Raw genomic sequence first — 13642 nt, 5'->3', positions numbered from 1 at the left:
GGCATATTTTAAAGATTTGCAAAACTTTATACTCATGCTTTGCGAATGAATATACCAATGTGTCGATCATGTTGGGATAATCCATTTGATCGTTTAGAGTCATTGCTTGCTGTGGCCGTCATGAATAATGACAGAGAAATGATTTCGCTACTTGTTGAAAATGGTGCATATTTGGACTATCGGAATGGAGATAAAGATGGATGGAAAACACCATTGCACATAGCCGCCATAAACAACAAGAATATTTCACTCAAGGTATATTTGTCAAAATCAATTGTACTGAAATCAATTGCCACTATAGCTGCCAATGAAGCCATTTGATTGCTAAAAGATAATAACAGTCGAGGCTTTTGACTAAACTTGACCTATGATGATAATTTTAGACTTTGCTTGAATTTGGAGCATGGTCCAACGCAGTTGATACTGTTGGATTGACCCCGATCTACTATGCAGCAACTGCGGGTTACTCTGAATGTGTTTTACGTCTGCTCATGTCCAAAGCAGACACAGAAATATATGATGAAAGCGGAAAAGGTCCACTTCACCAGGTAATTTCAACGGGGAATATTGAAAGTTGATTATCTATACTTTCAAATACATTAATCGTGATGCATGTATTGGATAAATCAATCCACTAGGCTGCACTCAATAATTTTGACTGCATTGTTGCCATGCTAATTGACTTTGGAGCAAGCATGCATGCAGTGAATGTGGCAGGAAATACTCCCTTGCACGTTGCTGCTACACGCAACTCTAAAGAAAGTACCAAATGGTTGCTACTTCGCGGAGCACCTCGCGATCGACGAAATAAGACCAACAAAACTCCTCAAGAGGCCGCAATTCAAGCAAACTGTCCAGAAACTGCCAATATTATCCATAAATTTACTGATGATCAGATTGGTATGTTAATTATTTGGATCTGGCAATCTTTAGCCTGCTATTATAAAAGCCATTTTAAACTTGTTTTACTGACTCGAGTTGTGTAAACTCATTGCATATGGCCTTGTGAACTTAAATAAAAGTTCCTCCGCCACCATCTGGAGGAATTGAAGGTGACACAACAGCCATCATTAATAATATTTTGGCAAGTATTGGTGCATCGATTGGAGGTGAATACAAGCCGCAGCCATATGTAGGAAAACCAGCACACTTGCGCATGCAATCTCAACCTGTTTCATCTTTATTTCAAAACACGCACCCACATACTACCTCCGCACCCGTCATTAGTCAAATTCAACCAACCCAATATATCGCACCGACTCAAACTCAATCACCTCTACTGCCCCGTCGTCAGCCCTCCAACATGTCTGAAAGCGATCTGTTTCTTGAAAGCAGAAAGTCTGTTCGCAAATCAATTGCAATGCCTCCACCACCATTGCGGAATCGTTTGTCTATTATAAGTGCATCTGGACTAGACGTTGCGTCACTCATTCGTCCGTCATCTCATCTGGCAGAGATACATAATATAGACTCTTCACCAAACTCGGATGAAAAGGATTTCCAGTTATTGGAGCCATCAGTCGAGTCTCAATTGGATGAAGGATTGTCGGAAAGTTCCAACAGTCTTGGCCCTCTACAAATTCTATCTGACCACCCATCACAGTCCAAGGTTGACCTTTATGAATCTGCCAACTCCATACCTACATCCTACGGAAAATCTTTTGATGACAATCACGGTGACACTTTAAGTGGCTGGTCAGTTGGCAACAGTCAAACATTGAATCTGACAAAACCGCGTAGTAGACCTACATCGTTACTTCAAGTCAAACGATCTGCAACAACACAGGGAATCTCAGTTGCTGATTCAGCATCACAACAGTCAATACTTTTTTCTCATTATGTTTCAACTCAAGCCATTCCAGAAACCTACACACAACCAGAAGTTTTGAATGTGTTGAAACGTATGTTTGGCAAAAATGTAATACAATCTAATGCTTCTATTGGCACGGGAAATACCTTGCAACCCAATATTTCAGCCATTATTGATGGAGTAGACGAGCTGGAAAGCACATTGATGCAAACACTCAAGTCAATGAGACAGCTTGAGGCCAGTAACAAAAGATTACGGGAGGAATTAAGCCAAACTCGTGGATAGATCTAGAGCTTGTTATTTTAAAGCATCTCATCCTTTTATTCATCTATAATGGGTGTGATGACCCATGCTTTAATAATATACGAATTTAAGCATACTGTTTCTGATTTTTAATTCATATGGTGTATACACTTTTTTGCCTACGGTTGGTGACAAAAGGAATAGAAATGGAAGGATACATGAGAAACTGTCAGCACCCATCATCCCTGGTGATGTTCTTTTACAAATATTGATGGTTTATCGATTCAAATGGTGTAGATTTTTATCGCTCGTGTCTTGTGTATTATGACGACAATCTGACTTGTGTTGATCTTGTTTTGATGAGTTTTGGCGTTTGATCTACATAGTTTGCATCAACCTAAAACAATCGTGCGGTTTACAAACGGATCATCCACGTTTCCAAAATCATGCAGCAGCCTGCTCAATACTATCAAAATGTTATTAAAACATGGTAAGATTGGGTTGTTGAAATTTAAACATCTTTTTCACCTAGTTTCTTTCCATTGACGCCATTCAAACCATATTCTACAGAATGAAATACAAATATTCAAAAAGTTTATTATTCAATTTATCAAGTAATACACTCGAGATAAAAAATTTGAAAGCCATCAAACTGGGTTTTGATTTTGGAAACTAGAGTATAGATGTCATTGTAGACATAAAGTGGTAGGGAAGCCATCGAGACAAGGCAAAGAAACGACGCAGTATTCACGAGTATGCTATAATAGAAAATAAAAGCACTACTGCAGTGATGAGCACATGAATAGATGAGAACCTAGTTTGCTGAGTAGAATTGGATGTGTTGGGTTGGAACTGGCTTGGCCCATTAGAAACTTGAACATTGCGTGTTGTAAGCAATCTAAACGACTTGACTGCCATTCGTGGAAATCCAACATGATGACATGACGCAGCGTGGCCAGTTATTCCTGTAATGTCAATATTATCACACACAACTCGCAGCTAATTTTATCAATTGAATATAGTTAGTGTCAAGAAGCTGCATATAAATAAATACAAACATAGCCACTATCTGATATTCAACTCACACTGTAGCTTTGAGCAGGAGCATTGGGTATGACGTCCTCAAAAGACGTATTGGATGGCGCAACAGATTTCCATAAAGTCCATTTGTTTGAACGATCGTTCTCCAGTTTATAATAGATATCAACAGAATTGACAGGAAACAGCGATCGATCGGTATCTGCAGAATACGTCCTGTAATAAAACACAAGTTGATTGATCAAATTTCGTCAGGGTATACAATGACAAAATAAAACTGGGTGATTGGCATGGAAACAAATAATGCATTTTCGAGTTGTACAATTTGTCATCTCAATCTGGACGCGAATGTATAAAATTTTAGAATGAAGAAAGGGCTGATTCAAAGAGATTTTCAGTTCAAAACATGGTTTGATTATGTGCATCATATGATGGTTGTTGTGTATTGAGGCAGTTGATTTCTAATAGGAAAGTGCAATGGCTAAACAGCCATTATCTATTCCAAAGCAAAATAGAAGCAATCACTGCAAGATACATAAATGTTCCATTTGATGTAAATAGGGCTGTAAAAGACGCGACGATTGAGCTTGATGCTGTGCCATTTATGCAAATCGCATGGATGGATGCTAGTAAATCAGTAGGAAATGGTCAAAACAGACTCCGACTTACCAGTTGACTAGGATGGGAGTCCCAGAGTAGTAATACTCGTCGCTTTTTGGAGAGTGGATACTGATATAAGCATGTCCTTGAACGTTTAGTTGACAATCTGCATCTGGACATACTTGAATAAATGGATTGCAAGCAAGTGAAGTTGCAGCAGGCAAAAGAGAGTTTGATTGCCGACTTTCAGTTGATCCACTAGATGTAGCAAGGGTAGATTCGACCGGTGCAGTTCTAGTGGGTGGTAAACCAATGGCTTGTCCTTTGCAATGTGAAAGAGTAAGCAGAAAAGCTCCGATAATATAAATGATTGCCATGCTGTATGAGATTGTAATTGATTACAGTTGAAGACGAAAGGGATGAAAATGCTTATTCGTATTTCAACAACCCAATTTCGCCATGTTTTGAAAACATCTTGATGGTATCAAGCAGATTACTCTTGCAGCATTTCAGAAACACAAGTTACTCGGTCATAAAACTGCATGATTACTTTAAATCAATGTACATATTTTATTGTTTGGATGATGTGAATAGAAAGGTTTGATGACAAAAGTACTATTTGAATCTAGCCATTCTCAATTCTTCTAGTCACAACAATCATATAATTCAAAATGGTATTTCTCCTTTTTGGTATTGGCCATATATTGCACAATTTCCAAGTTTGACCCCAGATACTGGGTTCAACTGTTTCTAGTCTGTACAAACTCATTGTTGTATCATAGAATCTGATACACTCGCATTCCAATTCAAAGCCAAAGATTGCACATCTCATAGCGCAACGTTGTTTCCGTGCCGATCACCAGGATGGAGACCAATGAACTAAAGAGCTCAAAGAACACAATGCTGTCCAGTAGACTTGGCGGAAACTGACATCAATCATTTCATGAGATTGGCTGTTTATTATGTGTTTTGACTGCATTAGTGGTTTATTTTACGTGAATATGGCTGCGAATGGAGCATATGCTCAAAGAGAATTAGAAAAATAGTTGATAAACCACCACTGCTGTCTCGAAGCCAAAACACATAGCATATAGAAAGAGGCGGTGGATTGACAAAATATTGAGGGTTTAATATGTAAAGGCATTTCAAGGACCAATCCAATCTAAACAAGGTGATGCCAAGTAGGTTGGCAAGGAATCAAGTGTCGAAAATCATCAAGCGGAGGTCTATCCACTTTCAATAGTATGTACAAATATATGTTCACATCAGCTACTACAATTCTTGATGCGATTTAATACGGCTTTGCACGACTTTGACGGTTTCGTGCTGTAGAGCGCACCGGACGTTTGGCTGCAGAACGAGCATGTCCCTGCTCATCAGAGCAAGAGCTGTCTATCTTATTGAATGGATCATAAAGTGAGGCTTGTACCGCATTGGAGTCTGCTGCAGCACTTGAAGCATTGGGTGGAGCAGTGGGGCTAGAAGGTGGAAGAGAGATGGATGCAGCAGCGGCCATGTTTATAGCTCGAGTAGCGGCTCTTTTCGCGACTGTGGCTGCCCTGGCTTGAGACCGAGACATGGCAGCAGTTTGTCTAGCTTTTGACATAAGAGTAGCACTCCGCACAGGACGGGCAGGTACAGTTTGAACTGACGAGGTTCCAGTCGAGTTTGAATTGCTACTTCGGGATGATCGGGCAGCAGAGATACTCGACTGACGCGTAGGAAAAGGTATGTAATCGACGGTACGAAGAATGCTCGAAGGGCCAAATGTTCCAAAGCCAAGTTGAATAATAAGTCCTGGTACAGTATCTGCAGAACCTTTTTGGACGGCTCGAATAGGATGAATTCCCTTGCGTTTTGATCTAAAGGCGGATGCAGAAGAATCAGTATGACTGTGCGAGTTGCCAGTAGAGCTTAGGATTGAGCTAATTGGATTGTCGCCTATTAAAAAAGTATCACTAACACGCACAGGCGATTTATTTTCAATAGCAGAGGAAGCAGACTTGGAAACTAAAGACTTTTCAGCTGCGGCTGCACATGCATTTGCATACTTCATGTCTCTGTGGAGAAGATGCTGAACCGTCGAGAATGTGCGAGTATTTCGAATACAGGCAAAGCGAGATGAGCGACACATGCCCATATCTAGATTGAAAGTTGGGCGAAGCTAGATTTTGGTTGTCGAATGAGATGTATTTAAAGCACTAGCGTAACTTGCTAGCAAACTATGGTATGAATTCAGATACAGGAAAAAGTAGATTGTCAAGTAGTATTGAGGAGTATCCGATAACTGAAATTGAGCTATACAGGGTTAAGATGTATTCAAGAGTTTTTAAATAGTAGTTGCTATTGACAATAAAAGGAAAAATGCGGCCAATGTGGCTCAAGCTGGTTCGTGACAAACCCAATACCCGGTTGGAAAATCTAAATGAATTAGAGAAAATAAAGGTTTGGACAGTAGCTTGAAAATGAGATGGACAAGTTTAGACTCGGATAAGCTTGAGTAAGTGAAATAGTAAAGAGTAAAAGTGTTTATAGCTGTATTCACGTAAAATGGAACATCATCTTGTAGCGTTTTTTGTTTTGGGCTAGACAATGGTTAAATATTTATTGTCCTGTTGGAAATTGTCATTCTCAAATCTTCAGTCATTTCACTTCTTGTGTGTGGAATCGCACACCGTACAAACCCATTATTTATTATGCTAAAATAATTTCAGTAGGTTTAGAATCGATAATGTGGAGCAGTGTAGTATACCTTGCGACATTGCTATCTGCTGCATGGTTGGCAAGCTTTTAAAGTGATTTGGAAACTGACACGCCAATACAAGTGTGTTTCTAGCAAGGAATGCATTTTGTTTCTTGGCTAAAATGATGGAGGATCGCTTGTAGAGCATTGGCAATTGTGCTATGCTAAGAACGATCACAGTTTTGATTAGTCGATAGTAGTATATAAAGAGCACCGGATGATACCGTTTTATTTAAATGAAAATCGTTCATAAATTCATCCAAATTGAGACATCATTGTTTAATAAAGTCTGATTTGATTGGCGAATCGACATATTTCTGACTAGATCTATATCAAAGCAATGCTTGCTAATGAGGTTTTTGAGCAAGTTGCTGCTTGACTTTACTATACCAGCATCAAGACTCTGGCGGGCAGTTGCATTGATACGGGGAGAAAATATTGTTTCCTTCAATCTTGCAAACATGGTCAAGTTTACACTTTGGGACGACTACCAGCGGGCCGTTCATGAACTCTACGCACAAGCGCCTTTCAGGGCAAGTCATTTTAGATTGCTTTAAAACATGTATTGCTGATTAACTGCAGTGCGATAACTAGCCAATGCGGTTGTACCAACACAGCGATGCTTAATACTGACTATTCTCTAGACTCGATATGTTGTAAAATATAGACACTGTGACGGTAAACTAGTGCTCAAGGTTAGCGATGGTCCAAAAGTAAGTGTCTCTGGTTATGTTTAGAAAAATACGGATATACTGGTAAATGGTGTTTGACTAGCAACAATATACTGATATGAGTGAATCTGCAGCAGCACCATGCAGTTGATTGATTCATTTGACTAAAACATTACTAATATATGATCCAACTATACATGCCATTTTAGTCTCTTAAATTCAAGACTGACAAGATGCAAGATCTCAACAAGTTTGAAAAACTAAACCGATCACTCATGGCAATGATGCAGCAAAATCCGATTGATCTAGATAAAGTGGAAGCAGAAAGTATGATTTTATCTAGGATTGTTTTTTGATATTTCGAATCAATTCCTAGCTGCTTTACCATTTGCTAATATAATTCCTTTAGAGTTGGAAATGCAAACATCAGGGACAACTGCCACTGCCAAGGGACAGAAGTCGACCAAGAAAGGAAAAGGGAAGAAGAAATAAATATGTTTATATTCAAGATGTGTGCGTCTAGTCTGCTTGAGCCGTGGAAAGAGTGATGAACTCGACCAGCGTCTTGAACAACAACTTGATGCGATTCGACATTACACTTTTAATATGATGTCAGATAAGATTGTGGCAAAATAATATTCTGGCCAAAACACGTGCAGCTTGAAATTGCCAAATAAAAGTTTTTCTTTTTTTATTCACAACACATTCAGTGGGCACACTCGACTTATCGATACTGTAAGCAGAGCTCTTGTTTTGACTTGTCAGATTGTCTGTTCAACTGTATTAAAGCCTGGTTTGTATGTTTATTTTTTGGGTTCAACAATAACTAATACAAATGCAGTCCCAATTGCCATAATGACTGTTCTTGAATTCCTTCTTCCTCCTCCTCCCGCGCACTGGGACAAGAATAAGGAAACTAAAATCCATCAAAAGATTGCTGCATGTCTGGCCAAGCCTATCGAGCCTGCAGGCCATGCCTTTATGCGTCGTGCTCTTCGACATCGTCACAAGCGCACTCTCAACGAGGATCTTGAAATTGAAGAGGCTCTTCGTGAGGCCAATTCTGCCGACGTTTTGATGGAAGAAGACGAGCCTGAATCTGCAAAGCTTCTTCGAAGCGATCCTTCCAAATGGAAGGATCAGGATCACTACGCTATCCTTGGTTTGTCCAAGGTTCGTTATATGGCCAACGATGAAGATATTAAGCGTGCATACCGTCGCAAGGTTCTGAAACATCATCCCGACAAGAAGGCTGCCGCTAGTGGCAGAACCAACGATGACTCTTATTTTAAATGTCTTCAAAAAGGTAAGCTATTTACACTATCACAAGCATGCCTCTTATAATGCATGCTATTTATTGATGGAATTCATTTAAAACACTTGCTGATCAACTTTAATCTGGTAATCTCACAATTTTCATACAATGCTACTGAAACACGAATGATATTAGCCTGGGAAATCATGAGCGACCCAAAAAAGCGTCGTGAGTGGGATTCTTGCGATCCATTGTTTGACGAATCTATTCCAAGCCTGAAAGCCAAGGGCGATTTCTTTGATATTTACACACCTGCTTTTGCCAAGGAGTCTCGGTAAACAGTTTCTAATCCGAGTGTATATATTTTGTTACCAATAATGCTCACTTGACTGACTATTGCTTATTTTGGTTTGAAATATCTAGTTTCTCCAAAAAACCCAATGTTCCTGAACTTGGCGATATCAACTCCACTCGCGAGGATGTTGAATCATTCTACAGCTTTTGGTAATGGTCTTGGAGTATGCCGATTCAAAACTACGAATTTTATTACTGATGTATTATGATTGCAACTATTAGGTTTGATTTTGAGTCGTGGAGAACCTTTGAAATGTTGGACGAGGAAGATACTGATAATGCTGAAGGTCGTGATCACAAGCGTTTCCTTGAGCGCAAAAACAAGGCTGCTCGCACTAAACTAAAAAAAGAGGACAACTCTCGCTTAATCAAACTTGCCGAGCAGGCGTTTTCTCTTGATCCCCGTATTCGCAAGTTTAAAGAAGAGGAACGCTACGCCAAAGATGCCAAGCGTCGTGAGAAGGAACAGCTGGCTAAAGCTGCAGAGATTGAAGCTGAAAAGGTAGTTTTAATTGAGCTGATCCTTGTCAAGAAAATACAAGCTTGATTGTTTCTGTATTGTGCATGGTCGATATTTGCAATGCTATTGAATTTTTAACACGATTTTTGATTTCATTATTGATCATCTAATATAATTTTAGAAAGCTGAAGAGGCTCGCATTGCCTGTGAGCTTGCAGAAGCCCAGGAGAAGGCTGTTAAAGACGCCGAAAAGGCCAAGCGTGAAAAAGCCAAGAATGCCGTTCGAAAGGAGAAAAAAACTATCAAGCGTCTTCTGCGTGATAACAATAATTTCCTTTCTGGAGAAGCTTTGCCTGATGCTGTGATCAATCAGGTCGAGCGTATTGAGTTTATCTTTACCTGGTCTGAAATTGAACATCTTGAGGCTTTCCGTACCCGTCTTGAAGATGCTTTTGCATTTGGTATTGATGCTCTTATGCTTGCATTTGATGAGGAGCATATGCTTGCTGAAGAACGTGAAGCTGCAGCCAAGACGTCTGCCGACTCTAGCGAGACTCAGTCCAAGGACACCGCCAGTGCTGTCAAAACCAAGTCTCAAGAGTGGACTTCCAAGGAAATCACCATTCTTATCAAGGCAGTCAAGATGTTCCCTGGTGGTACAATTTCTCGTTGGGAGAAAATTGCCGAGTATATTAACGAGCATGGCGGTCTTGAGGGAGAGTCTGAGGAACAAAAGGCTCTACGTACTCGTTCCGTCAAAGAGTGCATTCAGCAGTCTAAGCAAACACAAACTGGCAAGTGATCGTGTAAACTGTTTATGATCTCATTTGAATATGCACTTATTTTTTATCTTTTATTTACTTGAACAGCTGTTGCTGCTGATCGCTCTCGCCTACAGGCTGCGGCAGCAAAACCTGTCAACAAGATAGAAATCAAAGATGCCCCATCCGAGCGCATTGAACCTTTGCTCAAGACCACCACTGTCGAACCTGTTTCCAAGGCCAGTGCTCCGGCCACTACTATGATGGCTCCACCCAACGCCAACTGGAGCGCTGAGCAACAGCTTGCTCTTGAACAAGCCATGCGTAAATATCCCGCATCTGCTTTTACCTCCAATCCTTCTGGACGTTGGGAGCAGATGGCCAACGATGTTCCTGGCAAGAACAAGAACGAGATTAAGAATCGTGTCAAGGTTTGCACTTTTTACATTGATGCTCCACATGAATTGCATACTAATTTCTGTCACATATACCAACTAATTTGTATTTTATTGTCAATAGGAGCTTGCAAACATGGTTAAGAAGAAAAAGGCTAAATAACCAGTTTATTAATGAAAAAATATTATACATTAACTTGCTTTATTATGAATGCAATTCGACAACATGTGCCATAAACTCTTTAACTGACTAGAGTTTTCTTCTAATGAACAACATGGAAACAACGGTTGTATTTTCAAGACATGCAATCTTTTGAACTAGAATGCGGATGCATTCAAGATTTAGGATACATCAAAAAAAGGATAGGTTCAAGACTATAGTTTGTGTAATCACAATGAACATTGTTTAATCAAGCCAATTTATATCAAACGCATCGAATATTCAATCGTTATTCGTCCCAGGGCAAAGGAGTCAATACAAGTGCTCTATTTTACGTGAATATGGTTTTAGAACAGCAAATTGTTGAATCAACACATGTGGGTTATTTTGGCTATTTATTTAGACTTTTTACTCTTCTTGATGCTTCCAGACATATATGTATCCAAACGATCTGCATCAATACCCGCTCGTTTCATCTTAATTGCCTTGTCCTTTTTGTTGAATTCATCCTCCTTGTCTTGATATTCCTCTACTCCATTCAAAGCATTTGGACGCACATATTCGCTATTGCTTCTTCGCGCCTTTAGCTGCGATCTAAATTCAAACAACCGTTTCTTTTTTAGCTTGCTCCACTTGAGTAGATCCTTCTGGATGACCTCTGGATGTCTGTACGGTGCCAGTTTCTTGAGCGAAATCACGCCATTCAATTCGGTATCCTGTGCCTCGAGAATTTCTTCAGGTTTGAGTCCATAGTTATCGGCCTCTACGTTGCGGTATTTGAATCTGGTAGGAAGATCGCCAATCAAGTCTTCATAGTCAAGCTGGTAGTATTCATCAAGATACTCGCCCAGATTCATACGCTTCTCTTCCTTTTTGTTCTTTTTATTCTTTTTGGAATCTAAAGCTGTTGTTTGTTGAATAATATAATGTGGGAAGAGGTATAGGGTCAATCGCTGTTCATATCAATGTCAATGTCAAAGGTAGATGTAAAGAAAACGTACCAGCAGTGTTGTCTGCGTCTGTGGCAATATAGTCTTTGCTGCTGTAATAGTCACCGCCTGGAAGATAGTCAGCATCCATTATAAAGTCGTCGTCATTTGTTGATTTTGGTAGTGCCTTTTTCAGTTTTGATTTTTTGCTGGAATCTACAATAAAGTTCGATATGTCGATGTCGTCATCAAACTTGGGCTTAATGTGTGCATCCTAAAATATCAAGGGTTAGTAGATTGATGCAAGTACGGTAAACAGAAATAATACTTACTTCTGCGCCATAATAATCGTCGTTGAAGGTATGCTGCATTTTAAGATCAAACTCTTCAGGATCAAAGTCCTTGTCTAAATCAACCTCGTCAAACCCAATTGTATGGCCACCAGACATATCACGAATTTGTTTCAATTTGGCCTTGAGCTCTTCCTTTTTAAGATTCTTGAGTCGTTTCAGCTCTTCCATTTTTTTCGACTTTTCAGCCTCTTTGCGTAATTTGTGTTCCTCTCGCTTGAGTTTACGACTGTTGTCTTCACGACGAAGCAAGCCATCAATGTTACGAGCGTGATAAACAATCTTGGCAGCTCCACTATCAAGTATGTGATAAATGTAGTTATAAGTCATGTTGTCAGTATACGTCTACGGATATCAATCAGATATATTACGAATCGGCATGCTTCAAAACAAGCCAAAACCGCCGACTTACTCTTCTTCAAATCTGAAATTGTAAGTATGCTCAAACTCCTCCATGGCTTCAACGGCCTTTTCGTCTTCTTCTTCGACTACTTCATCAAATGTGGGCATACGCTCAGCGTCCTTGTCGATCCATTGCCGATTAAGAATGTAGCTAATGAGTTTGAAAATAGAAATAAAGCTACCGTTAAAAAGTGCAACTGATAGATAGCTTGAGAGACAGAAAAAATGGCATGACTGCTTACTTCATTAAAAAGGCTTCGTCTTTATCCAGTGGTACTGTTTCTTTGAGCTCATTCCATGATTTTCCATCGGGATTTTCCTGACATTCGTAAATCCATGTATTCATATAGTTAATTAAACATTCAACCAATCAGAGACTGCAGAATCGACATTCTTACCACTCCCATATTTTTTAAAAGAAATTCCGAGTATTCGGCATTCTCGCTCTCGATTTCCTCTGTGGTAAGTGGTCGGACAGTAAACAAACTATCTTGACCATTTTCATTGTCGGAATCGTCGTTAAACGCAGCCTTTTTAAATTCATTCTTTAAAGCTTCTTGTTCTTCAACATGTGTTGGCCCATGATTATTAACATCATCCGTGCTCACATCGCTCTTGTCATCAGTATCTTCATAATCGCCTTCACTGTTTACGTTTGAAAGCAGCTCTTTTCGTTGCAATTCTTTGAGATATATGGGTTTGTCTTCAAGCTTTTGAGAAGCAGAACAGAATGGGTTAGACTTTCAGCCAATCAAATCAACATGACGATTGTGTTTGTATATGATAGACTAACCTTTGCCTTTTGTTTTTTTTTATTCCACTCCTGCTTTGCAGCTTCCATTTCCTTTTCTGTATTGATAAAATCAAGTATAATCCAATTGGTCAGTGCAAATACAGCGAATGCAAATCTTAACAATCCACTGATTACTGCCATGCATCTCGCAGCATTCATTGTTTGGAAATTAGATATATACTTGGCATACCAGAGAAAAACGAAACTTCTGGGTTGTATACTTCAGGATTTTTGGATTTGATCATGGCAATCGTTTTCATAATCTGAGCGTCGACTTGAGGTGTGACCAGTTCTCCAAACTCATCTTCTGGCTCATCATCCGATTCGTCTTCAGAGTCAGTGCCGTAATCATCAGCGTTGCCATATTTCTCCTTTACTAATGATTTAAAATTGCCAGTCCAATTGTTAAACAATTGTTCATGTTAGAAATGGCGATTATAATATCATATTTTTTTTCAATTTGTTACTGTAGAATTTGAATGCTAGCATTGAGATGTACTTACATTGAGCCAGTTCTTGCTTTTGTTTTCGCTGAGAGTAGTTTTTTGCATAGGTTTTATTGATTTGAAAACTGTTTAGACTGGCTCTGTTGGCATCATCTTCATCGTCGCTTAATACTTGCATAATTAAATGTTGATAAAAGTGCCAAATTTCCTTGAAATGGCAATCAAAACACCA

The 13642-nt window shown here is 39.4% G+C and overlaps 6 protein-coding genes across 6 annotated transcripts; 3 read left to right on the top strand and 3 right to left on the bottom strand.

The window, feature by feature from the left end:
• Positions 1 to 386: 386 nt before the first annotated feature.
• On the top strand, positions 387 to 827 carry BATDEDRAFT_5731 (uncharacterized protein; the record flags this gene model as incomplete). The annotated part of the gene is made up of 2 exons (XM_006674860.1): positions 387 to 548; positions 639 to 827. Coding segments are annotated over 2 exons (351 nt in total), but the record flags the coding sequence as incomplete, so codon positions are not given.
• A 1836-nt stretch (positions 828 to 2663) lies between these two features.
• On the bottom strand, positions 2664 to 4068 carry BATDEDRAFT_22196 (uncharacterized protein; the record flags this gene model as incomplete). The annotated part of the gene is made up of 4 exons (XM_006675433.1): positions 2664 to 2811; positions 2868 to 3052; positions 3139 to 3307; positions 3761 to 4068. 4 exons carry the CDS (start codon positions 4066 to 4068, stop codon positions 2664 to 2666), a joined length of 810 nt encoding a protein of 269 aa, XP_006675496.1.
• Positions 4069 to 4630: 562 nt separating this feature from the next.
• BATDEDRAFT_85015 (uncharacterized protein) lies at positions 4631 to 6123 on the bottom strand. The gene has a single exon (XM_006676044.1). It carries the CDS (start codon positions 5829 to 5831, stop codon positions 4983 to 4985), a length of 849 nt encoding a protein of 282 aa, XP_006676107.1. The 5' UTR covers positions 5832 to 6123; the 3' UTR covers positions 4631 to 4982.
• A 772-nt stretch (positions 6124 to 6895) lies between these two features.
• Positions 6896 to 7597, top strand: BATDEDRAFT_85323 (uncharacterized protein; the record flags this gene model as incomplete). Its single annotated transcript, XM_006676331.1, has 4 exons — positions 6896 to 6971; positions 7122 to 7147; positions 7315 to 7432; positions 7515 to 7597. 4 exons carry the CDS (start codon positions 6896 to 6898, stop codon positions 7595 to 7597), a joined length of 303 nt encoding a protein of 100 aa, XP_006676394.1.
• Positions 7598 to 7960: 363 nt separating this feature from the next.
• BATDEDRAFT_34216 (uncharacterized protein) lies at positions 7961 to 10523 on the top strand (the record flags this gene model as incomplete). Its single annotated transcript, XM_006675727.1, has 7 exons — positions 7961 to 8411; positions 8556 to 8694; positions 8784 to 8864; positions 8937 to 9216; positions 9356 to 9917; positions 10044 to 10366; positions 10455 to 10523. 7 exons carry the CDS (start codon positions 7961 to 7963, stop codon positions 10491 to 10493), a joined length of 1875 nt encoding a protein of 624 aa, XP_006675790.1. The 3' UTR covers positions 10494 to 10523.
• Positions 10524 to 10885: 362 nt separating this feature from the next.
• Positions 10886 to 13588, bottom strand: BATDEDRAFT_22193 (uncharacterized protein; the record flags this gene model as incomplete). The annotated part of the gene is made up of 9 exons (XM_006675432.1): positions 10886 to 11394; positions 11492 to 11693; positions 11752 to 12064; positions 12182 to 12322; positions 12414 to 12490; positions 12570 to 12911; positions 12965 to 13020; positions 13155 to 13340; positions 13468 to 13588. The coding sequence occupies 9 exons, from the start codon at positions 13586 to 13588 to the stop codon at positions 10886 to 10888; spliced, it is 1947 nt and encodes a 648-aa protein (XP_006675495.1).
• Positions 13589 to 13642: the final 54 nt, after the last annotated feature.

This window comes from Batrachochytrium dendrobatidis (assembly GCF_000203795.2).
Source record: "Batrachochytrium dendrobatidis JAM81 unplaced genomic scaffold BATDEscaffold_1, whole genome shotgun sequence".
Classification (NCBI taxonomy): Eukaryota; Fungi; Chytridiomycota; class Chytridiomycetes; order Rhizophydiales; genus Batrachochytrium; species Batrachochytrium dendrobatidis.
Note: the sequence above shows the minus strand (reverse complement) of the source record. Positions and strands in the feature narration are given on the sequence as shown.